The sequence below is a fragment of the Hyaena hyaena genome, unplaced genomic scaffold, assembly GCF_003009895.1.
Source record: "Hyaena hyaena isolate Hyena2069 unplaced genomic scaffold, ASM300989v1 scaffold_64, whole genome shotgun sequence".
NCBI lineage: Eukaryota > Metazoa > Chordata > Mammalia > Carnivora > Hyaenidae > Hyaena > Hyaena hyaena.
Window position 1 is genome coordinate 2,162,980 of NW_024080698.1, and position 24,417 is coordinate 2,187,396.

The 24,417-nt window shown below is 47.8% G+C and overlaps 1 protein-coding gene across 3 annotated transcripts in view; it reads left to right on the plus strand.

Moving 5' to 3' along the window:
* Positions 1-24,022, plus strand: part of THADA (THADA armadillo repeat containing) — a 319,486-nt gene extending 295,464 nt beyond the window's left edge. For 2 of the 3 annotated variants that reach the window (XM_039232419.1, XM_039232418.1), the window contains exons 37-38: positions 16,127-16,296; positions 22,954-24,022. In XM_039232419.1, the coding sequence (XP_039088350.1) occupies positions 16,127-16,296; positions 22,954-23,346 (563 nt within the window). In that variant the 3' untranslated portion in view covers positions 23,347-24,022. The remainder of the gene's footprint in view (positions 1-16,126; positions 16,297-22,953) is intronic. The other variant, XM_039232420.1, reaches the window with a different exon arrangement.
* Positions 24,023-24,417: the final 395 nt, after the last annotated feature.

Consider the following 24,417-nt stretch of genomic DNA (forward strand, 5'->3'; position numbering starts at 1 on the left):
AAAGCACTGCTCAGTAATGTAATTGTATTCGGACATTTTTTTTGCATGACGTCAGGGAATAGCCTCCCTTAAAAGCGCTCATGAAAAAGCACAACTATAAAACACACTCAAGCAATGAAATGGAAACCAGACAAGTGGGTCTGGGTAATTCGGGTAAAGAGATTTCTCCTTGCAACTTTGTGATCTGATCTCTGCTCTCCGCGTAAAACTCTATTTCACGAGATCCACTGACATACGAGCCTTACCTTGCAGGTGCTTTTAGACATAACATGTCTTGCTTTATTACCAAACGTGCAGGAAAGCAAGGGTTCCCTCCTCGCTGGCTGGTCAGACCACCCTCCTCGGCTTGCCCCCTTTCTCCAGTCCTCCCAAGCCCTAAGCCTCTTATCCTTGTATGAGCCCAGCTCAGCAGCGGGGGTGGGGGGCTCGTCCCATGTACACCTCCTTTAACCACATACCTTTATCCCCCCGCCACACCCCTGCTCAGGATTGGTCTTGGGGAAGTGTGTCCTGGGGAGCATGACTCATTGAAGAGGGTCTTTCTTACCCACCCCCTTTTCTTAAAGTCACAGAGGCACAGAATGGAATGACCCGCCATCCTCTGTTCTTGGCACACTCTGGCTCCATGCCCAAGGAGCTGCTTTCTTTTTTGTATTTTTCTTTTTTGTGGAGGTGGAACACCTAACATAAAAGTAACTATCTTAAAGTGTAAATGCAGTTGTGTTTCTTACATGCATAATATTGTGCAGCCATCACCAGTATCTAGTCCCAGAGCCCTGTCATCGTGCTTCCTCGCCTCCCCAAAGGCCTGTGCCCCTTGGGCAATCGCTCTCTGTCCTCCCCTTTCCTCCCAGCCCTTGGCAACCACCAGCCTTTCCGTCTCTGCCTCTTCCTGTTCTGCCTATTTCATGTTCAAGGGTTCATCCAGGTTGTAGCGTGTATTAGTACTTCATTTTTTTTTTGATGCCTGAGTAATAGCCTCTTGTATGGAGGTCCCATATTTGTGCATCCAGTCATCCATTGATGGACATTTGAGTTGTTTCCACCATTTGCCTTCTGTGAGGGTGCTGCTGTGAACATGGATATCAAGTTCTTATTTGAGTACGTGCTCTCAGTTCTTCTGGCTGTATACCTAGGAGTGGAACTGCCACATGATATAGTAATTCCGTGTTTAACTTTTTTGAGGAACTGGAGGTCCCTTCTTTTTTTTTTTTTTTTTTTTAAAGTAAGCTTTACGTCCAATGTGGGGCTTGAACTCATGACCCTAAGACCAAGAGTCGCATGCTCCACCGACTAGGCTAGCCAGGCGCCCCTGGAGGTCCCTTCTTGATGGGCATTCTCCTAGGTCTGCTCTGCCAAGGAATAGTAGGCATCTACCAACCCAGCCCTAGCCCCCAGGACACACTGACCTCATTCTGCTACATCTGGAAAGAAACCGAAGGAGTAAGGCTAAGAAGCCAGAAGTCTCTCTGGAAGTGAATAAGGTCACCAAGAAGATGCTGGTAATCAGAAGAAAGACAGTCTGGGAAGAAATAGGGTGCTAAAGAGGTTTAGGGGCACAAGAAGATAGGACCAAGGCAGGGGAAGAATTTATGGAGAAGGGAACTCAGCTGTCCAGAATGAAGGAACGCGGAGCCCTCAAACCCCCGTGGCATGGCCACTCCACTGGTGATGGAGGAGACGGAAGAGCTATAGACCCATTTATCCGCTAACAGTGGGGCACAGGATCCAGGCAGAAAGAGCCCTTCAGGCTGAGGAATTAGGAAACTCAGGCCTTGTGGAGCCACCGAGGCCTTTTATAAAAGGAGGCTTTAGAAGCATCGTCTTGACTACAGAGTGGAAGAGGGCAGCTTGGAGGAGAGGAAGACAAATCTGAAAGCAAGGGGGGTGCGGTCAGAAGGTTACCAGTGCTCTTAAAGGAAAACAGGTGAGGGCGGTCCTAGGAGAGGCGGTAAGGATGGAGAGGCGGCCGCCATCATCTGGACCCCTCCCTGCATGCAGAGGAGAGGGCTGCAGAAGGGCCGGGGGCTCCACTCCCGAAGATTCCAGTCAGGGAAAAGGCGAGCGGAGAGCTCAGGGACAGGCTGTGGAAGCACGCCAGACTGCTCCTCCTTGACGGAGGACTACACTCAGAGATCTAGCTGAATACGCATTTTTTCATCTGATTTATGCCAACATCGGTTGTTTTTCATCAAGAAATTCTTTTCTGGTGTAACTCCATCAAGCCAATTCCATTCCTTGATCAGTTTTCTCCATGAGCGGTTAAACCATTTCTGACGTTCTCCCTTGTTTTCTTAAGTATCAGCTCTTTTATGTGTAAATTTAACAATAAAGACTTGGGCTGGATTTTTTTTTTTTTCTGGTCAGAAATTTTAGTCAATAAGAGTTTTACCACACCTGGGTTTTAGATCTCATCAGTTCTGTTTTTTCCTAATGTGTGTTTCCATCAAGTTGCATTTTCCCCATTGTCATTGTTAACTGTTATTACTTGCAGTTTTCCATGTTACTAACAAAATGACTTCTCTGGTCAGTTGTTGTGATTTATCGTGTGCTGTTTAACCATTGTCGGTATAGTTGGGTGTTGATTATTTTTAGCAGTAACATTCATGGCAAGACCAAAACATCCTCAAGGTCAAAAACAGTCTGCTTCTTCCCAGAATTCGTCTTCTAAACCTCTCTCCCCTTCCTATCAAAGACTGGTTCTGAAAAGAAAGGAATAGTGGACTCTTCTGGGCAATGGGCTCGGGGCACCCAGCCACCCTTTCTACAGCTAATTTAATTATTTTAAGTGTGTTCCAAGCTCAGCGTGGAACCCAACGTGGGGCTTGAACTCACGACTCTGAGATCCAGACCTGAGCTGAGATCAAAAGTCAGATGCTCAACCAGCTGAGCCACCCAGGCACCTCCCTAGGAGCTAATTTAAATCCATCCTGCAACAGTTTGATCTGTTTTCCTTTTTTTAGTTGGCTAAAAACAACTAATTCACTGCCCTGTATTCTCTGAATTGGTATATCTTCCCCGGCTTGTTCTTGAAGAGACGTTTTCTGTGGCCTCTCCCTTCCCTTCCCTCACCCCAGGCTTCTCCAGCCTCAGCCACCCGGCTTCCATCAGCCCAGGGTCATGGCAACAGGTGCTTTCCGATGCCTCTAGGAGGTGGGCAATTACTGGTGGCGGGTCCTGGCCGCAAGGGACTGGGAGTGAACTTAGTTTCAAGATCTAAAATTTCCAGAACCTTTGAAATCACCAGTACTGAACATTTTGAGCACTGTTGACAAATCTTAAAATCGCTTTGTGACTTTAGGAATCATTTATACCTTGATGAACTGGTTATATTATCAATGACTGTTTTTGTTCTGTTTAGAGCTGTAAAATCTTGAGCGTGAGGAGAGGGGTACCTATAAGGGAGCTTTCTGGATTCTGAATAAGGCTGGGAGAAGGTGGGTACCACTGGGTAGTGGTAACGCCCTCAAGAGACAAAAATTATCTTCCTGAATTTTTCTGATTTCAAATTTCTAGTCTTCAGTTACACTTCAGGACCATCTGTATCCACTACCTTCCATAGCCCACCGGTGTCTTGGGGGAGCGGGGCAGACTGCCATCTTGTGCTCTGTGCTGCATGTCTCATGCCTAGACTGGACACATGTTGCAGGGAGCCATGGCTCCTGGCTGGCACAGCGCCTTGTGCTCATGACAGCTCCGCTGAAATGAATCAGCCATTTGGTTTCTTCTCTCCCACCTCAAGCCCTATTTGAATAAGCTGAAAGGGTTGAGGATAGGGAGTGAGGGGCCAGGGTGGGCAGTCTGGTGGGTGGAGAGTGGTGCTGAGCATCAGAGAAGCTTAGGAAGACCTCAGAAGGAGCTAGTCGGTCTTCAGAGCTCAGGCTGAGAAGAAATTTCCTTTAGCAAGTTCCAGTCATGAAATAAACTAAAGGAAACTGGGATGACTTCAAGGAAAGAGAAAAGAGAAAGGATAAGATCCAGGCTGGTCCCTGAGCAATATGGAATGTGTCTGCAGAGCCCTTGAACTCTGCCCTGGCAGAGGAAGAGGAGGCTAATCGCAGAAGGAGACCTCAAGTTGCCCAGCACCACCCCCTCCCCAGGACAGCTTCTCAGTCTGTAGGCATCCTCACTGTACCCCACCTCCTCACTGGCTCCCCCGGCAATGTCAGGGAGCTGGGAAGAAGGGCCCACATTGCCCCTTTCAGGAGTGCTTGGGCATGAGCGACCTAAGTGCGAGGTACTTACCTTTCACGAAGAGCTGGAGGTGGTTGAACACCTTGGGGGGCTCAGAAGAGTGAAACCACCGAGGAACAGGCAGAACGCCAGGCGAGTGCTGCTGGAGAGGGTCACACCTTGCACAAGGGCATCAAGCGTGGGCTGGATACTGTTGTCCAGAGCATCTCCAGGCTGAACCTAACTCACTCCTCACCCTGTGACCCTGTCACACACCAGGGCTCCAGGGACAGGCCTTCATTAGCCTGCTCTGGAGCGGCCACGCACAAAGCTCCCACGCACCTTACTCTGGCCCGCTGATGTGGGAGGTAGCTGCAAGAAACGGGACAGTGAGCTGCACACAGAATTGGGTATAACTGAGTACCCTGAAAGGTGTAGGCTGGTGGGTGGCACTCCCCTTCTCCCCAGGCTGAATGCCCCCAGGAGAACCCTGGGGTTTTTTCACAGGCATAGTTGCCTGAGAGTGACGTTTATTTCAATCCATTCCTCATTCTTTGGTGTGGTTGGAAGTGGACACTTGCAGGCATTTTTATAAGCTTTGAGCTGAGTGTACTCAGCTCTAATTTATCAACTCATTTTCAGTGAAGTACGACCCTCCTAAGGAAGAAGGGCCCACTTTTAATTCATATGAAATGCTTATTTGTTTTTATTCGTGTTGGCTGTATCCATTTTTAAAATTAGGGGGAAATATATATATATATATTTACCCAGTGATTTGAGGTGGGCCCACATTTTTTTAAATTATAGCCTTTTTAACGTTAAAAACACAGGTTTTTAAAAATATGTATCTTTTCTTTCAAATGAAAACCAAGGATCAGGTTTCGGGATGGGTCAACCAGGAAAATGTTTGCACCAGGGTTGTGAGTGCGTCTGTGGGGGCATCGGCCCTGGGGAGCCACGTCTGCTGGAATGTTGCGGGACCCAGGCCATTTGTTCCTTATGAAAATGGCTAGAAAATTAAGAAAAAGCAAATTACTAATATTTGAAAGCCCCCCCCCCCCAACTATTTTTAGAATTTCAAATGATGTTTTTATCCTTTCCCTTCAGACCTGGAAAATTTTTCCACCTCCAGACAGAAGGGGCTCTGTAGCAAGCTGTTCATCCCAAGTGGCTGCTTTTCACCTGTTCCCACCTTTTTGCCCAGAGAGCTGATGAGGAGTGGGATGAGCTAGGGATTGCCTCACAGGGGGAAAAAAAACGAGAGGAGATGAGCTCCTTCTTATCTGCCCCAAATAGAGACCCAGGGCCCTGTTTTCCTGATGAACGCTGGAGACTTCCATCCATCCACCTACCAGCCTGTTGACCTGGAAGGACGTCACCGAAGGGACTATTTACAGTTGTGCCGGGTGTGGGCAGGGCTAAGGCAGGGCTTCTCAACCTCAGCGTTATTGACATTTGGGGCGGCGGAGGTATCATGTGCATCACAGGGTAGTTAGCAGCATCCCTGGCCTCCACCCACTGCCTACCCATAGCACCACCTCCTCTGACTTGTGACCACCAAAAATGTGTCCAGACATTGACAGATGTCCCGTGTGGGCCAGTATCGTCTCTGGTTGTGGTTGAAAACCACTAGGGCGGAGGGAAACAGTAAGCGATGTTGAGGCACCCAGAGACTAGCGTTACCACCCCCACCACCCCGAGAGCGGACAGGACGGGGTTTCCTGAACCCAAGAAGAGCTGAACTGGGAGGGGCGCAGCCGCTGTCAGAACCTCGGTGACTCACAGGAGACGGTGCAAGAAAGAAAAACCCCACTTCTCTCTCTTTCTTCCCTCCAAATTCTATGTTCCCTCCCCATTGTATAAATCCTACTGGAAGCCAGGTGGCCAGGAAACCTGGGTAATAACAGTCCATAAAGTCAGCCTCCTGGGCCACTGAGTCGGAGGCTAAAGGACAAAGAATGGATGGGGGGCAAAAATATGATTGTATGAAATTAATCCATCTACTCATCCATCCATATGTTCATTCAGTGTTTATAGTCGGCTTAGCAAAACGGTCAAGAAAATGAGCTCTGGAGTCAGGCAAGCCCGAGTTTGTATCTGGCCCTACCACTAATGTATGAGTGACTTCTTTAATGCTCCATAACCTCAAATGTAGACTGGCAACGATAATTCTGTCCGTATGTGCCCTGAGTCTTGCAGTCTTGGAGGTTTCCCATTGGGGAAATACAAGTCCTAAGTGAATTGCTTATAAACGACTCGAATCAAGTGCCAAGCGGATGGTCTGCTGTGTGCCCAGTGCTGCTTTATGCATGATTGTGGGCAAAGCAAAGACATGGGGCTCAGCTACCATCTGTCAGCACAGGGAGTGCTGCAGATAGGAGCAGAGAAAGGTCACGGAGGACTAGAAAAACCCAGACCACAGGACCTGAGTTGGGTCCCAAGGGACGAGTAGGTCTGGCTAGGTCAGGATGAGGAAGAAGACGGTGGAGTGGGGGGTGGGGGGGGGCGGGGGAGGCCGGGGATGGGGAACTGAAGCCATGAGAGTTAGAGCGATGGGAAGGCCCAGAGAGCCCCAAGGGAAGACTGGTGAACAGACAGCTTCAGTAGATGGTCTTGGTCTATGAAGATGAGGGACTGGATCTGGGCCAGCTGCCTTCCTCCGTACTGATGTGTAGGAGTCACAGACTCACGTGCCTACAGGAGCGAGGTGGGAGGCAGTAGGGTGGTCCCAGACTCGATGCACTGACGCCTCCTGTAGAGCACAGCCATTGCTCTGCTCCGGGCATCTATTACCACATTAAAATGCAGGCCTAGGACACCAGATTCTAATTGTCTGAATTTTCAAATGATGCTAGAAACTCAGATTTTTATGAGAAATCTCCTGACTTTTAAAAAGACATATAAAGGGGCACCTGGGTGGCTTAGTCGGTTAAGCGTCCGACTTTCACTTAGGTCATGATCTCACGGTTCGTGGTTCGGGCCCCGCGTCGGGCTCTGTGCTGACTGCCAGCTCAGGGCCTGGAGCCTGTTTCGGTCTGTGACTCCCTCTTTCTCTGACCCTCCCCTGCTCACACTGTCTCTCTCTCTCTCTCTCCTAGAAATAAATAAAACATTAAAAAAAAAAAAAAGACATATAAGCCATCCCAGACTGTGTGGAGACCAAACAGTTTATTTGCTCCCCTGTGTAGGTGCTTCTGAGGGGCCCTTTGGGGCCTTAGCACCAACCCTTGAGCTGCGTGTTTGGTTGGGTTCTGCCTGCTTGTGTACTATCTTTTAAACAATAGCTCCCGGGGCTTTAAAAAAAAAAAAAAAAAAAAAAAAACAGGTGCCTGGGTGGCTCAGTTGGTTGGGCCTCCAGCTTCGGCTCAGGTCATGATCTCACGGTTTGTGGGTTTGAGCCCCACGCCAAGCTCTGTGCTGACAGCTCGGAGCCTGGAGCCTGCTTCAGATTCTGTGTCTTCCTCTCTCTGCCCCTCCCCTGCTCTCACTCTGTCTCTCTCTCTCTCTCTCTCTGTCTCTCTCTCTGTCAAAAATAAATGAACAATAACAACCAAAAAAAAGCAGAAAAAGAAGTAGGAGGAAGAGTTCCCCTCCAGACTTCATACCATGGCCAGGTTGGGCGTGCGGGGGAAGGGCTGGCTGGTGCCCAGGGGCACAGACTGGGAGCCGTGAGTGGGTGGGCAGTAGCCTGTGCGGTGTGTGCTCCTGGCACTTGCCCCGGTGCCTGCTGGGGCCGGAGCCAGGGCTGCCCTTGAGAGCACTGACCAGCACATTTGGTTCTTCTCTGATGAATTTTTTGTAAATATTCCAATAGAGAACAGAGGCTAATATCACACATACCCATGTTCCCCCACCCAGACTTCCTGCTGGAATCTTCGCAGCTGGGGGTGTCACCCCTTTTCTTTCCTTAGGACGCACACCTTCCTCTGGGCCATTTGTCTCGGGTAAGGGTCACTGGGGAGCTCCGTCTGGTGGTAAAGGCCGAGAAGATGGCCTTTGGTATAGCCGCGAAGTCCTGTCCCTGACTGCCATGCCAGGAAACCCCGCCCTGAGCCCTGGCGCTGCCGGCCCCGAAGAGCAGAGAGCCGTGGGCTCTAGGGCCGAGGGTCAGGAGAGGCAGAGGGCAGAGGGGGGCTCCGGCAGCCTCGGGAAGAACCGAACGGCACAGTCAGCAGTCGAACCAAGCTTCAGTTCCACACTTGTTCCTCATGACTAATTAAAATCCCCTCTTGCTCTGCTGAGGGGAAGAAGACCAAAAATAATGAAGTGGTCTGGGAACAGCCTCATGCAACCTTAAAATATGTTTTCGCTCAGAAAAAAGAAGGCACAGCAACACTCCCTCGCGCAGACACCGCCTTTGCCTCCCGGCGCCTGCTCCAGCCTGTCTGGCCCTCCCGCTTCCCCCCACCGCCACCTCCCCTGGTGGACACCCCTCCTCGGGGGCAGCCCTAATCTCCCTGCTCCTCCCTTTTGTCCCAGCCGTGTGTGGCCCCTTACCCTTGGCCTGCCCCAGTTTCCCCTCCATGAAGCTCCCTCCTCCCACTCTCCACATTTTTTTCCTTTTCTATTCTTTTTTTTAATTTTTATTTATTTCTAGGAGAGAGAGAGACAGCGTGAGCAGGGGAAGGTCAGAGAGAGAGGGAGACACAGACTCAAACAGGCTCCAGGCTCTGAGCTGTCAGTCAGCACAGAGCCCGACGCGGGGCTCGAACCCACGAACCACGAGATCATGACCTAAGCGAAAGTTGGACGCTTAACCAACTGAGCCACCCAGGCGCCCCTCCTTTTCTATTCTTTTATTACTGCTACTAATGATACCGTCAGTCCCCATCATACACCATCTTAGACTGTCTCCTGACCCTTCGTGTGTGTCAGCTCGTCTCTGACTAAACTCTTCTCTCTCGGAGAGAAGGGACTGGGGTTTTCCTCATGTGTCTCACAGTGCCCCCCACACAGCAGGTGACAGTAAGTACTAAGGGCAGAGAGAAGTTTGACTTGATGGGTGAATGGGTGGGTGGGTAGGTAGACAGAGAGATGGTTAAATGGCAAGGTCGAGGGAATTCCACACATGCTCGAAACGGGTTTCTCCAGAGCTAGGGGCAGGGGACATTCAACCCCTCTCCATTTCCTCGGCATTTACTGTGCTGACGTGGGCTCTCTCGGGACGGAGACTTGACCAGTGGCCTTAGTCTAGAAGGCATCTTCCCCGTGACAGTTTAGAATCAGACCATGCACTTCTAACCCATGGTCTGAAGTGGTTTCCAAGGTGGGCACCTGGAACAAGTCGATGTTGGCATTTTGATTTTAACCGGTACGGTTGAAGACCGCCTCGAAGGCTGGGACTTGACGCGCATCCAGCCCCCTGTGTGAAGCCTGTGTCTTTAGCTGCCGGCCCCGAGGTGGGCCTCGTCACACAGGTGGGAAACGAGGTGGGCGACGGGGCCAAGGACTCCCCATGCTCCCCGGAAGAGCTTACCTGGTCTTCGTTAGCCAGGCGCCTGCCGCGTCAGGAGAGCCCTGGTGCGGCTTGGGCAGGAAGTCCCTGCCGCAGCAGCCCTGAAGCCCTGTGTCTGCCCCCCTCCCCTACAACCCAGCTATCCATTCACAAGGGTGGAAGGCAAGGATTAACTAGTTCTAAATGCTGATTCGTTGGGTTTCCAACTCACTTCCAAATGACTGAATGCCAGTCCGCCTTGTGTAGGCCTACCACAGACGCGAGTGTGTGCCAACACGCCTCAGCCATTTGAAGAGGGAGTCCATGGCTTATTTCACCCCAGCCTTAGCTGTGCAGCCGTTGGGAGGCAATGAGTACTTCTCTCACACTGACTTCTTCCCTCCCCTGATCCCTGCAGCTCTTGGGATCCGGACCCGTCCACTGAGCACCTGATGTCTCATTGTTGCCTGAGTTTTAGCCTTCCCTTCCCTCTTGGACCACTGCCTTCTTGAGGACGAGACTTGTCAGCCACTTGCCTTGCTTTTCACACAGTGCTCAGCACAGTGCTGGCCACATAGCACACCCTCAGCACCCACACCCTGACTGTCCGGTGAAGGGCCAGCCCCTCCAGGAAGCCTTCTCAGGGGCCTCCCTACCCACTGAGCAACCACTCACCTCTGCAGAGTCCTCTAGCGCCTGCGGCCCGGGCCCTACAGGCAAGCATGAGGGCTCGAAGTGTTTGTCCAGACTCAAATATTCTGTAGCTCTGCTGCACTGTGCTCAGCAGTTGGAACCAACTTGTGCACATAGAGGTTTTTTAACAGGACAGTTTCACTGAGATAGCCCACACACATACCTCACAAGTCACCTACCGAGAGGATACCATGCACCGGCTTTAGCATATTCCTAGAGTCGTGCAGCCATCACCACAATGAAGTTCAACCATTTTTTTTTTTTTAGTATTTTATTTATTTTTGAGAGAGAGACATAGTGTGAGTGGAGGAGGGGCAGAGATAGAGAGGGAGACACAGAATATGAAGCAGCTCCAGGCTCTGAGCTGTCAGCACAGAGCCCAACGCGGGGCTGGAACTCACAAACCGCGAGATCATGACCTGAGCCGAAGTCGGACGCTCAGCCGACTGAGCCACCCAGGTGCCCCAAGTTCAACAATTTTCATCACCCCAAAAGAAACCCCTGCCTTTAGCAGTGCCCCTTCATTCTCCCGCTATCAGTTCCCTGGGGCTATCGTAACAAATTACCATAAACTTGGCGACCTAAAAACGACAGGAGTTTCTGGTCTCACAAGGCCAGAAGTCCAACAGTAAGGTGTCGGCAGGGCCACACTGGAGCTGCTGGGGAAGAATCTTGCTCTAGGGAATTCCTTGCCTCTCCCAGCCTCCGGAGGCTGTCAGCATACCTTGGCTGGCCCCACTCCAGTCTTCTGGCTTCACGGCACCTCCTCCTCTGTGTGTCGGCTGTCTCTCCGCTCTCTCTTATTAGGATGTTTGTGATGGCATTTGGAGTTCACCCAGATCATCTAAGATTATTTCCTCATCTCGATACCATTAACTTAATCACATTTGCAAAGACCCTTTTTTCCAAGTAAGGTAACATCCATGGGTTCCGGAGACTAGATATGGATATCTTTGGGGCAGCCATTTTTTAGCCTACCACACTCCCCATGCCCCCTGGCCCCAGATAATTTACATACCACAAAATTTGCCAAGTTAAAGTGTACGGGGCGCCTGGGTGGTTCAGTTGGTTAAGCGTCCGCCTCTTGGTTTCGCCTCAAGTCCTGATCTCACGGTTTTGTGGCTTCAAGCTCCACATCAGGCTCTATGCTGACAGCATGGAGCCTGCTTGGGATTCTCTCACTCTCTCCTCTTTCTCTGCCCCTCCCCCACTTGCCCAGTCTCTGTCTCTCCCAAAATAAATAAATAAACTTTAAAAAATTGTTTAAATAAGTGCACAGGTGTACACATTTCAGTGTATTCACAAGATTGTGCAACCACCACCACTATTAAATTCCAGAACATTTTCATCAACCCAAAAAAGAAACACTATTTCTCTCAGCAGTCATTCCCCAGTCTCCCTGTTCTCCAACTTCTGGCAACCACTAATCCACCTTTTGTCTCTGTGATTTACCTATTCTGGATATTTCGCCTAAGTAGAATTATACAGTACACAGGCTTTTGTGTCTGGCTTCTTTCACTTAGCATGTTTTCAAAGTTCCTCCATGTCGTGGCGTGTATCAGTACTTCAGTCCTTTTTATGGCCAAATAATCTTCTGTTGTATGGATATACCACATTTTATTTATCCATTCATTGTTGATGGACATTTTTATTGCTTCTGTGTATTGGCTATTAGGAACATTCATGTACAAGTTTTTTGTGGACATAGGTGTTTTATCTCTCTTAGATATATGCCTAGAAGTGAGCAAAACTTTTGAGACTGTTTTCCAAAGTGGCTGCACCATTTTACATCCCCACCAGCAATGTCTGAGAGCCCCATCTTCTCCATAGCCTCACCAAAACTTATTATCTGTCTTTTTTATTATAGTTCTCCTAGTGGTTGTGAAGTGGTATCTCACCATGGTTTTGATCTCCATTTTTCTGATGGTCGATGATGTTAAGCATCTCTTCCTATAACTTATTGGCCATTTGTGTATCTTCTCTGGAGAAATGTCTGTTCGGGTCCTCTGCACATGTTTTCATTGGGTTATTTATATTGTATTATTTCAGTTTTTTAATGTTTATTTATTTTAAGAGAGAGCGAGCACACACGTGTGCATGCGTGCACACACACACACAAGCTGAGGAGAGCCAGAGAGAGAGGGAGAGAGAGAATCCCAAGCGGCCTCCAAGCCTGGCTGGCCTGCATGGTCAGCTAAAAAGTTCCTCTCCCCAACTCTTCTGCCTCCCTTCACAAGGCATTTGGCCAGTAGAGGTCTGGGTTGTTCTGACTGAAGTGTCCTAGTCCAGAGCAAGGAAATAAGAGAGGAAACTTGGTGGGGATGCATCTGGCCCCTCAAAGAGATTTAAACCCAACTAATCTCCCCCCGCCCCCATCCTGCCTTTTCCCGCTTCCTTCTTCATCGTGCAGTCAATATTTGGACAGTTTTAATTCTCTCCGCCTCCAGCCATATCGCACCAGCACTCCTCTGTGCCCCTGTCATGCCTGTCACTCTTCTGCCACTTCCTCAGCACGAGTCGTGACGAAATGGTACAGGACGAGGGATGTCTGTCCGTCGGGTGGGGCAGGTGCGGCAGTCTGGCCTTCCTGGCGGCATCTCTGGTCACTTCGTGTGTTCTTTATGGAGCCAGCAGGAGTGTCGCCTGAGCTGCAGGCCCGGATTTTGCTGGTGGGCGAAACCTTTCTTTCCTGTGGCGTTTCCGGTCCTTGCCCTGAGGGGACCGAAAGGGGAGCCGGCAGTAAGTCAGAAGGTAGATTTTTGTGAAAGGTTTCACATAAGCTGCACAATGCTAAGGACTGACAGCTTTGACGTCTTTCGAAATATGGCCCCCAGCTGGGAGCTTTTCTTTGTGAATAGAAGTGATAAAGCCAAGTCTGACTTCATCTCCGTGGGGTGCTGGGGGTGTTTCTCCATTGCCTCCCTGTGGGGTAGGGACAGCCTCTGCACTGAGGCCCACTCAGCTCACTGCCGCTCACCCAGCCTCCATGAGCATAGCTTCCTTGTTTGTTAAATAAGGATACCTCCCTCCTGGTGGCGGCGGGGATTTGATAGGCCAGTGTTCATTATTATCAGCTATAACCCGAGTTAACCATTTAGTGAATGCTTGGTTTGTGGCAGCATGTTATTAAATCAAGCAGCAGTAAAGAAAAAGATTTCATGATCTCCGGAGCCACACACTGGAATGTTCTGAGCCTCTGCTATATATTTCATCCTATGCTGGTCTTTGCGTGTATTTTCAGTTCTGAGGTTTGACGGATGCCAATTAGTTGTACCGTCTGCCCTTACAGATTCTAAACCAGCTGAGAACTACAGGAGGGGTCAGGTAGAGATAAAAATAGAGATTTGGGGGCGCTTGGATGGTTCTGTTAAACGTCTCACCATGATCAGGCCGAGCTCAGGCCATGATCTCGCAGTTAGTGACTTCGAGCCCTGCGTCGGGCTCTGTGCTGACAGCTCAGAGCCTGGAGCCTGCTTTGGATTTGGTGTCTCCCTCTCTCTGCCCCTCCCCAGCTCTCTCTCTCTCTCAAAAATAAAGAAGCATTTAAAAAAAATTTTTTTAATAATAAAAATAAAAATTAGAGATTGTATTGTAGGTAAAGGCCAGACCAACACATGGCCCAGACCTACAGCCAAAATGCACCTTTGCTCCCTGCCTCTCTCCTATTCTGCTCCTCTTTTTCTGTTTCCCAGGTTAAGTACTGGGAACAGGGAGCAGCCTGGGGCGAGGGGCACAAAGGAACAGTTGTCCCAGGGGATTGATTTGGGGATGATGCCATCAGTCTTTTAGCTGCTCCCATGAGTCTAGCTCTGCTGGGTGGGCTCCAGGTAGTACTGGCCCCGCTGCAGGGTCACCAGCCCTGCTTACCTCACTGTGAAGACCTACGTGTCTAGAATGTTGGTGCTGTCTCCAAATCTGTGCTCCACAGGCACCGTGAAACATTTTGCCCATTCTGATTCTTTATAGCCGCTCACAGCTCTGTGACTGTATAAAAGTGAGTCAGTCTGAGCCCAGGATCCCTCGACTGTGAAGTCGGGATGGCAGTCCCCAACTGATAGGATGTTGAAGGAACGGACAGAAAGTACATGGTTAGGGCCTGGGACGTAATAGGCCCTTGGTGGGTGTGGGGAAGGGAGGCATCCTGCTATGTGTGGTTCAATACCCTGAGAACTCAAAGCTTTCAGTCCAGATTTGGAGGCTTCTCCCTGTGTGCTGAGTAGGTCTCTTTGGGGGCCAGTGGGCAGGGCCAGGTCTACATGCCTGAGTTGGGGATGTGGATTTGGGAAAGATGAGGCGTCAGCAGAAGTAGGTGGTCAAAAGACCAGCCCTGGTGCATGGATAGATCCAAAGAGGTTCACTTGGTGGTGGGATTTCTGTCCCATGTTTCAGACCTCCTCCGGGTTGGGGCTGGGAGGGCTGGGGTTGCCAGCGGAAGTGTCAACGACCCGAGCCTTCCTTCAAATCCATATTTAGGACTGTCTGAGGCAAAACGATGAAGTAAGCAATGGCCTCCCCAGGGCACCCGCCTTCCCTTTCTGCACCTCATTCTACTCCTTCAGCGCCCTTTCCCAGCCAGTTCGGAAGATGAGGGCCTGACAGTGAATTCAAAGAGGGTTGCAAATCTGAGCGAAATCAGGCTCAGCCGCCGGTGTTGTACCGCCTGTAAACTGCAAACAGTTTTTATGCTTTTCAATGGTTGGGGAAGAAAACCGAAAAAAGAAGCTTTTATGACATATGAAAACCACCTGAAATTCACATTTTACTGGGACATAAATGAAAGCTTACATACGCTCCAGGGCTGCCTTCAGCAGCGTTGAGCAATTGTGACAGAGACGTGAAGACCCCCAGCGTCTGAGATATTTATTATCTGGCCTTTTAAGAAAACATCTAGGCAGAGAAGGACAAATATCATATGTTTGCACGTACAGGAGGATTAGGAGGAACTTAACAGAGGACCATGGGGGAGAAGAAGGAGGGAAATGGTGGAAAGGGAGAGAGGTAAACCATGAGAGACTCTTGAATGCTGAGAAACAAACTGAGGACTGATGGATGTCGGGGGAGGGGGGAGATGGGCATGGAGGAGGGCACTTGTGGGGATGAGCACTGGGTGTTATATGGAAACCAACTTGACAATAAACTATTTGTAAGGAAAAAAGAAAGAAAGAAAGAAAACGTCTGCTGATGCCCTGTTCTAAAATGTTAAGAGATTTGGGGCGCCTGGGTGGCTCAGTCAGTTGAGCGTCCGACTTCAGCTCAGGTCATGATCTCGCGGTTCATGAGTTGGGGCCCCGCGTCGGGCTCTGTGCTGACAGCTCAGAGCCTGGAGCTGCTTCGGATTCTGTGTCTCCCCCTCTCTCTGCCACTCCCCCACTCACATTCTGTCTCTGTCTCTCTCAAAAATAAATTTAAAAATAAGTAAGTAAAATAAAATGTTAAGAGATTTAGGTGTCATGCGGTCAGCAAGGTGAGCTCTCAGAGGGAAAGGCAAACCAGCGGAATCCAGGTGTCATGCAGGCCTGCGGGTGGGAAGCTTTCCTGATTTCCCTCCAGCTATGCTACAGGGGCTGACAGGAGGTAAATGTCTAACCTTGCAGGCGGACTTGCTTCTGACCACACGGGTCTCGGGACCATGACTCACTCTAGCCGCGTAGACAGCTAGACTCAGAAATGGATTCATAATCTCTGAGGAGCCTAGCCCACCAGCCTCCCTGTACGCTGGTGGTAGTGACTTAACCTGAGGCCCTTCACATTCCGAGCCCTTCAGAGCCTCCGTGGGGTGGCCCTTGAGCAGCATGTTTACCACTCGCTTCTCTCTCATTTCCACAGACTTTGCCTTCTGCCAGGTGGACGCCTCAATCGCGCTGCCCCTGGCCCTGGCCGTGCTGTGTGATCTGCTCCAGCAGTGGGACCAGCTGGCCCCCGGTCTCCCAGTCTTGCTGGGGTGGCTGTTGGGAGAGGGTGATGACTTCGTGGTCCATGTGGAAAGCACGCAGCAGGTAATCCTAGGGGCTCGGGGCAGCGGGGGTGGGCCCGGAGTGTCCTAAAGCCCCCCGAGTGCCGCACCTGAGGCGTACTTGGGCTTCATGTGCCCGCTGAAAGCGTGCTTCTGGATGCTTGGGTAGAGCTCAGTTCCCGCTTAGGAAACTCTCAGAATGACCGTGGCAGCCCACTAGATGCTGCCGGGGGCCTGGGGGTGCTGGGGCAGTTCTGATGCTGGCTTTAGGGGTCCCAATGGTAAGTCTTCAGATCACTAGGGGAGAGGACTTTGAAAGAGACTCCTGGTTTCTGAAGCCAGTGAGCGTGGCCCCACACTCCCCAACTGCCTGACTAAAGCCAGCAGCCATATCTGCTCCACACCCGGGACACCCCTGGATCGCCTGGCCCTGGTGGCCGACAGGACTGGCATTTTCGAGCTCCGCAGGAAGGTAACAATTGGGAAGACGGTCCTTGGCAGTCCACCACCCCCCGGGCAGCACACAGACAGCAGACCGAAACGCAACCCCAGGCTTTGTGGGAGAAAGGGCTGTTTACTTAGCCTGGAGCTTTAGTCTAAGGGACAGGCTTCAGGTTTCCCACACATCTAGAGACTAAGCAGGTGCTCCCAGGGAACGTAAGCAGGAGGGACACCCTCGTGTTCCCGCTTGGCCTTGCTGCAGCGCCATGAGACCTCCCAGAGAGGAGCTCATACATTCACCTGGAGCCTCAATCTTTGCAGCGGTTGCCCAGGGGACACCTCTAGATCTCCTGGTCTGGAGGCCAGCGGGGATCACAAGTGCCACAGCAATCGTGACTATATATGTGTGTATACTTATTTTTATTTTAACATTTTTATTTATTTTTGAGAGACAGAGACACTGAGTGTGAGCGGGGGAGGGGTGGAGAGAGAGGGAGACACAGAATCTGAAGCAGGCTCCAGGTTCTGAGCTGTCAGCACAGAGCCCATGCGGGGCTCAAACCCACCAACTGTGTGATCATGACCTGAGCCAAAGTCGGACGCTTAACCAAGTGAGCCACCCATGTGTCCCAATCTTTGTTGACTTTAGAAGCTGCCACCAAAGGATCTGGTTTCCAATCAGCCTGCAAATAGGTACTAAATGAGAGCCCTCCCCTTGGAACAGGTCTTGGCATACTGTCAACAACAGGGAGATACTAAGAATAAATCAGGCGGTTTAGACAATCAGAAAGATTGAAGTGACAACTAAGAACTAGGGCAAAGTTCATTGAGAAGTTTCATCACACATAAGACCACTCCTTCAAGGCTGAGAAAGGTAGCTACCTTGCCTAACACATAGAAGCAACACAGAGTCGAGCAAAATGAAGAAACAGAGAAATATGTTCCAAATGGAAGAACAAGACAAGACCTCAGGGAAAGACATTAATGACAGGGAGATATTTCATCTACCTGATAAAGAATTCAGTGTGTTGGTCGTAGGGGTGCCTTGGTGGCTCAGTCAGTTAAGCATCCTGTCTCGCTCTGGATTTCAGCTCAGGTCATGATTTCACCATTCATGAGAATGAGCCCCACCTCGGGCCCCACACTGAGTGTAGAGTCTGCTTGGGATTCTCTCTCCCTCTCTCCCTCTCTCTCTCTCAAAAATAAGTAAATAAACTTTAAAAAAGGAAGGAGAAAACTGGAAAAACTACAGATATGTGGAGATTAAAAACATGTTACTGAACAACTATTGGGTCCTAAAAGAAATCAAAGGAGAAATTAAAACACCTAGAAACAACTGAAAACAGAAATAGGACATACCGAAATCTATGGGATGCAGAAAAAGTGGTTCTAAGAAGGAAGTTCAAGTGATACATGCCTATTATTAAGAAACAAGAAAAATCTCAAATAAACAACCTAACTTTATACCTCAAGGAACCAGAGAAAGAAGAACCAACGAAACCCCAAATTAGGAGGAGAAAGGAAATAATAAAGATTAGAGTGGAAAGAAATTAAGTAGAGACTAGAAAGACCAGAGAAGACATCAATGAAACTAAAAGCTGATTCTTTCAAGAGATAAACAAAGTAGATAAATCTTTAGCTAGATTCACCAAGAAAAAAAGAGGGTTCAAGTAAATAAAAACAGAAATGAAAGAGGAGGGTTACAACTGATACCACAGAAACACAAAGGATCATAAGAGATTACTGTGAACAATTATATGCCAACAGACTGGACAAACTGAGAAAGAATGGATAAATTCTTAAAACTTTGCAATCTTCCAAGACTGAATCATGAAGAAGTAGAAAATCTGAATAGACCAGTTACTAGTAAAGAGATTGAATCAGCAGTTAAAAACCTCCCAACGAACAAAAGTCCAAGACCAGATGGCTTCACTAGAAAATTCTACCAAGCATTCGAAGATGCAATACCTAGTCTTTCAAACTCTTCCAAAAAATTGAAGAGGAGGGAATGCTTCCAAACTCATAAGGCCAGCATTACCCTGATACCAAAACCAGATAAGGACACCACAAAAAAGAAAGAATGAATGAATGAATGAAAGAAAATTACAGGCCAATATCCCTGATGAACATAGATGCAAAAATCCTCAACAAAATATTAGCAAACTGAGTTCAATAATACATTAAAAGGATCATATACCATAATCAAGTGTTATTTATTCCAGGGATGCAGGGGTGGTTCAACATCTACAAATCAGTCAGTGTGATACACAGTATTAACAAAATGAAAGATAACCATCATGGTCATCTCAATAGGTGCAGAAAAGCATTTGACAAAATTCAATATCCATTTATGGTAAAAAAAAATAATAATAATAAAAACACAGTGGGTACAGAGGGCACATATCTTAACATAATGAAAGCCATATATGATAAACAGCTAATACTCAAGGGAAAAAAGCTGAACGCTTTGACTTGAGATGAGAAACAAGACAAAGATGCCCACTCTCACCACTTTTATGCAACAGAGTCTTGGAAATGCTAGCCACAGCCATCACACAAGGAAAAGAAATAACAGGCATATCAATTGGAAAGGAAGAAGTAAAACTGTCACTATTTGCAGATGACATGACACTATATATAGAAAACCCTAAAGACTCCACCAAAAAACAAACAAACAAAAATCCTTTTAGAACAAATGAATGAATTCGGTAAAGTTGCAGGATACAAAATACAAAAATCTGTTGCATTTCTTTTTTTTTTTTTAATGTTTTATTTATTTCTGAGAGAGAGAAGCGTGAGCAGCGGAGGGTCAGAGAGAGAGGGAGATACAGAATCTGAAACAGGTTCCAGGCTCTGAGCTGTCTCACGAACCGTGAGATCATGACCTGAGCAAAGTCAGACGCTTAACCGACTTAGCCACCCAGGTGCCCCAAAAATCTGTTGCATTTCTATACACTAATAACAAACTACCAGAAAGAAATATCAAGAAAATCCCATTTGCAACTGCATAAAAAAGAATAAAATACCTAGGAATAATTTATATTTCCCTAGGAATAAATTTAACCAAGGAGGAAAAAGACCTACACTGAAAAGACTTACACTGAAAACTGTAAGATATTGATGAGAGAAATTATAAAGAAGACACAAATAAACGGAAAGATATTCCATGCTCTTGGATTGGGAGAATTAATATTGTTAAAATATCTATCTGCCCAAAGCAGTCTACAGATTCAATGCAAACCCTATCAAAATTCCAATGGTATTCTTCACAGAACTTGGAACATATATTCTAAAATTTATAGGGCACCACCAAAGACCCCAAATAGCCAAGCAATCTTGAAAAAGAAGAACAAAGCCAGAGGTATGATGTCCCTGGATTTCAAACTACAAAACTATAATAATCAAACAGAATGGTATTGGCACGAAAAGAGACACATAGATCAATGGAACAGAATGGAGAGCCCAGAAATAAACCCATGTATGTATGGTCAATTTTTGACAAAGGAGGCAAGAATATGCAATGAGGACTGGATATTCTCTTCAGTAAAAGGTGGTGGGAGAACTGGACAGCTACATGGATAAGAATGAAACTGGACCAGACAAAAAATTAACTCAAAATGGATTAGAGACTTGAATGTAAGACCTGAAACTAGAAAACTTCTAGAAGAAACCACAGGTGGTAAGCCCCTTGACATCAGTCCTGGCATTGTTTTTGTGAATCTGACTCCAAAGGCAAGAGAAACAAAAGTAAAAATAAATAAGTGAGACTACATCAAACTAAAAAGCTTCTGCACGACAAAGGAAACCATCAACAAAATGTTAACTGAACGTACTGAATGGGAAAAGATATTTGCAAATGATATATCCAATAAAGAGTTAATATCCAAAAACATTATAAAGAACTGGTACAACTCAATAACAACAACAACAACAAATCTTATGATTAAGGGGCACCTGGGTGGCTCAGTCAGTTAAGCATCTGACTCTTCATCTCAGCTCAGGTCTTGATCTCAGGGTCATGGGTTTGGGCCCCACACTGGGCTCTGCGCTGATTTTTAAAAATCTGAAAACTCTGATTTTAAAAATGGGCAGAGGATCTAGACATTTTTCCAGAGGAGACATATAGGTGGGTCAACAGATACCTGAGAAGATGCCCAATAGCACTATCATCAGGGAATTGCAAATCAAAACCACAATGAGATACCACTATACACCTGTCAGAATGGCTAGTATCAAAAAGGCAAGAAATTAGTGTTGGCGAGGATGTGGAAAAAAGAGAACTCTCATACCCTGTTTGTGGGAATGTAAATTGGTGAGCCACTAATGGAAACAGTATGGAGGTTCCTCATAAAATTAAAATTAGAACCACCATGTGTCCTAGCAATTCCACTGCTGAGTATCTGTGCAAAGAAAATGAAAACATGGGCACCTGGCTGGCTCAGTTGGTAGAGCATGCAACTCTTGGTCTTGGGGTTGAGAGTTTGAGCCCCACGATGAGCCTACTTTTAATTTTTTTTTAATGTTTATTTATTTTTGCGAGAGAGAGACAGTGTGAGCTGGGAAATAGGCAGGGAGAGGGAGACACAGAATCCTAAGCAGGCTCCAGGCTCTGAGCTGTCAGCACAGAACCCGATGCAGGGGCTCGAACTCAGAAGCCGTGAGATCATGACCTGAGCGGAAGTTGGACACTTAACTGACTGAACCATCCAAGCGCCCCACAAGGAGCCTACTTTTAAAAAACAGGGCCACCTGGGTGGCTCAGTCAGTTGAACTTTCCTGACTTCCGCTTGGGTCACAATCTCATGGTTTGGGAGTTCAAGCCCTGCATAGGGCTCACTGCTGTCTGCTTAGAGCCCACACTGGCTCCTCTGTCCTCTGTCTGCCCCTCCCTGCTTGCACTCTTTCTCTCTGAAAAATGAAAAACATTTAAAAAAGAATAAATAAATAAAATATTGGGGCATCTGGGTGGCTCAGTTAGTTAAACAACTCCTGATTTCTTGATTTCGGCTCAGATCATGATCTCATAGTTCGCAGGATCGAGCCCCATGTTGGGCTCCACACTGACAGCACAGAATCTGCTTGGGATTCTCTCTCCATTTCTCTCTGCCTGTCCTCCCCGTGCAGTCATGCATGGTATCTCTCTCAAAATAAATAAATAGTAAAAACAGAAGTACAGTCTCCCAGTTATAAGATACATAACTCCTGGGGATTAATGTATAGCATGTAGAATATAATCAATAAGATATTCACTCCGTAGGATATTCACTCTGGTGGTAACTAGACTTAACTGTGATGATCATTTCACCATATGTACAAATGTCAGTATGTGGTACACCTGAGACTAGTGTAATATTCCATGTCGGTTATACCTCAAAGGAAGAAAAAAAAGAAAGAAAGGAAGAGGCCCCAAGACAAGCAGCAGAAGCATCTTGTCAACTGAAATTTGTATCCGTCCACCCGTGTCTGACTCAGCTGGCCCTCTTGACATACCCAACAGGCCAAGAGTTCAAAAAGCAGCCTGTTGGGGCGCCTGGGTGGCTCAGTCGGTTAAACGTGCGACTTCGCTCAGTTCATGAGCTCACGGTTCGAGGGTTCGAGCCCTTCATCGGGCTCTGTGCTGACAGCCAGCTCAGAGCCTGGAGCCTGCTTCAGATTCTGTGTCTCCTCTTCTCTCTGCCTCTCCCTCACTCGCATTCTGTCTCACTCTGTCTCTCAAAAATAAATAAATGTAAAAAAATAAAAATAAAAAATAAAAGCAGCCTGTTTATGGGGCATTTGGAGACAAGATTTAGTGGCTGCAACAAAATAAGCTTGAAAATCCCTCGCATTATAGAAATTTGGTTCCATACTCAGAGTAGCGCCTCATGTTTGGTAATCCTTTGCTCTTTCTTCTTCCGCTGAGATTTCTCCTCCTCCCCACTCCTCTCTGATTTCTAGAGGCACCTTTAGGTCTAGGGCCCTCTCCCGAGTTGAGGTTCCCTTTTCAACAGCAGGCACCCAAAAAATCTTGGCTTGAAACCACAAACACATCTTTATCAAAGGTCATGTTAAGTCTGGGGAAGAAAATTCCTCCCTGGTGGAGAAGTACAGCGAAATGAAAATAGAAGGTGACCCTCCAGGCTGCGAGTGGCATGTATATGTGGGTGCTGACAGGAGGGGGAGGGGCATACCTCCTCCGGGTCTGGCGGGACTCTGGTCTGGATTGGAGCCCGTCAGCGTCCCCTGTAATCTCGACTTCGGGCTTTGTCATTCAATCTAGGTGGAAGACTACCTGTTTGAAAAAGCAGAAGTCAACTTTTGGGCCGAGACCCTGACCTTCGTGAAATACCTCCACAAGCACCTCTTCCATCTCCTCTCCGCGTCCAGCTGGTGTCCCCTCAGCCCTGAAAGCTTCCGTCATCTTCACGGGACAGCATCAGAGCAGTGCCACCTCCTTTCCCAGCTCTTCCGAGAACTGCCACCAACTGCTGAATTTTTGAAGACGGTGGAATTCACAAGACTGCGCATTCAGGAGGAAAGGACTTTGGCTTGCCTGAGGCTGCTGGCCTTTCTGGAAGGAAAGGAAAGGGAAGATACCCTTGTTCTCAGTGCTTCGGACTCTCCTGCAGAAGTGAATCCGTTCACTCTTGCAAGAACAGAAACAGCTTGTTGAAGAAAGACTTTGAGGGGCTGAGATGGTGGATTATTCCCCCACTAAATCTGCAGGAAACGTGTTGAACATAAATTCAAATATTTTCTCCCCTTCATGAGTCCAGTCTTCTGTCCCTTCCTACAAAGGAATTTTTCTTCAGCTCACTCATTCAGGGGAGCCTGGTTTATTGCAGCTACTGTAGGAAGTGCGGCTACCACATTGAATATTTACTCTGTTCCCAGGTGCAGGCCACCTGCAGACCTGAATTCGCCTTTTTTCTTCCCCCACAGCCTCTAACCTCCAGGCATAGCCGGCACACATCTTCTGTGAATTGACTGTACAGAACTGGGTTTTAACTCATGACTTTCTCTCCTCTTTGCCACTGGATAGAAGAGCTGGATTAGTTGGCCAACAGCCCATTGGGTCAGAATTCCAAATTTGATTCCGTTTTAGCTATGGCAGAAGTATGTTCCAAATGTTGGATCCTGGAAGAATTATAGATCAACTTCATAGAAATAGTTTTGTTTTTACAGTGACCTGCACATGCCGTCTGATTTATTAAAAGAGCTCCTACCCACCAAAAGTGTTTGTGGTAATGCTAGGAAACTTGATTTTGCCACCCAGTGAAAGCATAGACCTCTGCCTGTTAGAAACCCAGGGAAAGGAAAGCCAGAATAAATGCTTTGTTCGATTCCTACGCTGTCTACTGTCGTTTTCTTGGTGACAACAAAAGATTCTCATTGAAGATGTCAGAAAACACAATTATCCATTTCAGTGTTTCAATCTAGCAACCTTAAGGTTTTTCTGCCTTTTCCAAGCCCAGCCCAGCCCTCTGCCTCAGACAGCCAGCAGGTGTCGCTGTTGCATTCGTTTTGCTTCATTGGCTTGCCCTTTTTTTTTTTTTTTTTTTTTTACTTATTTCAGAATTGAGTGTTACCCACAGATGGCTATCTTGAAATTCATAGCTTGGATTGGCCAGGACCTCATCCATATTCATTTTTTTATGCTGGTTATCAGAAAAAGCCATTTTTGTAGGATATAAAAGTTGGTCCGCCTTTCAGGGACTGTAAATATTTTTAAATACTTCTCAGG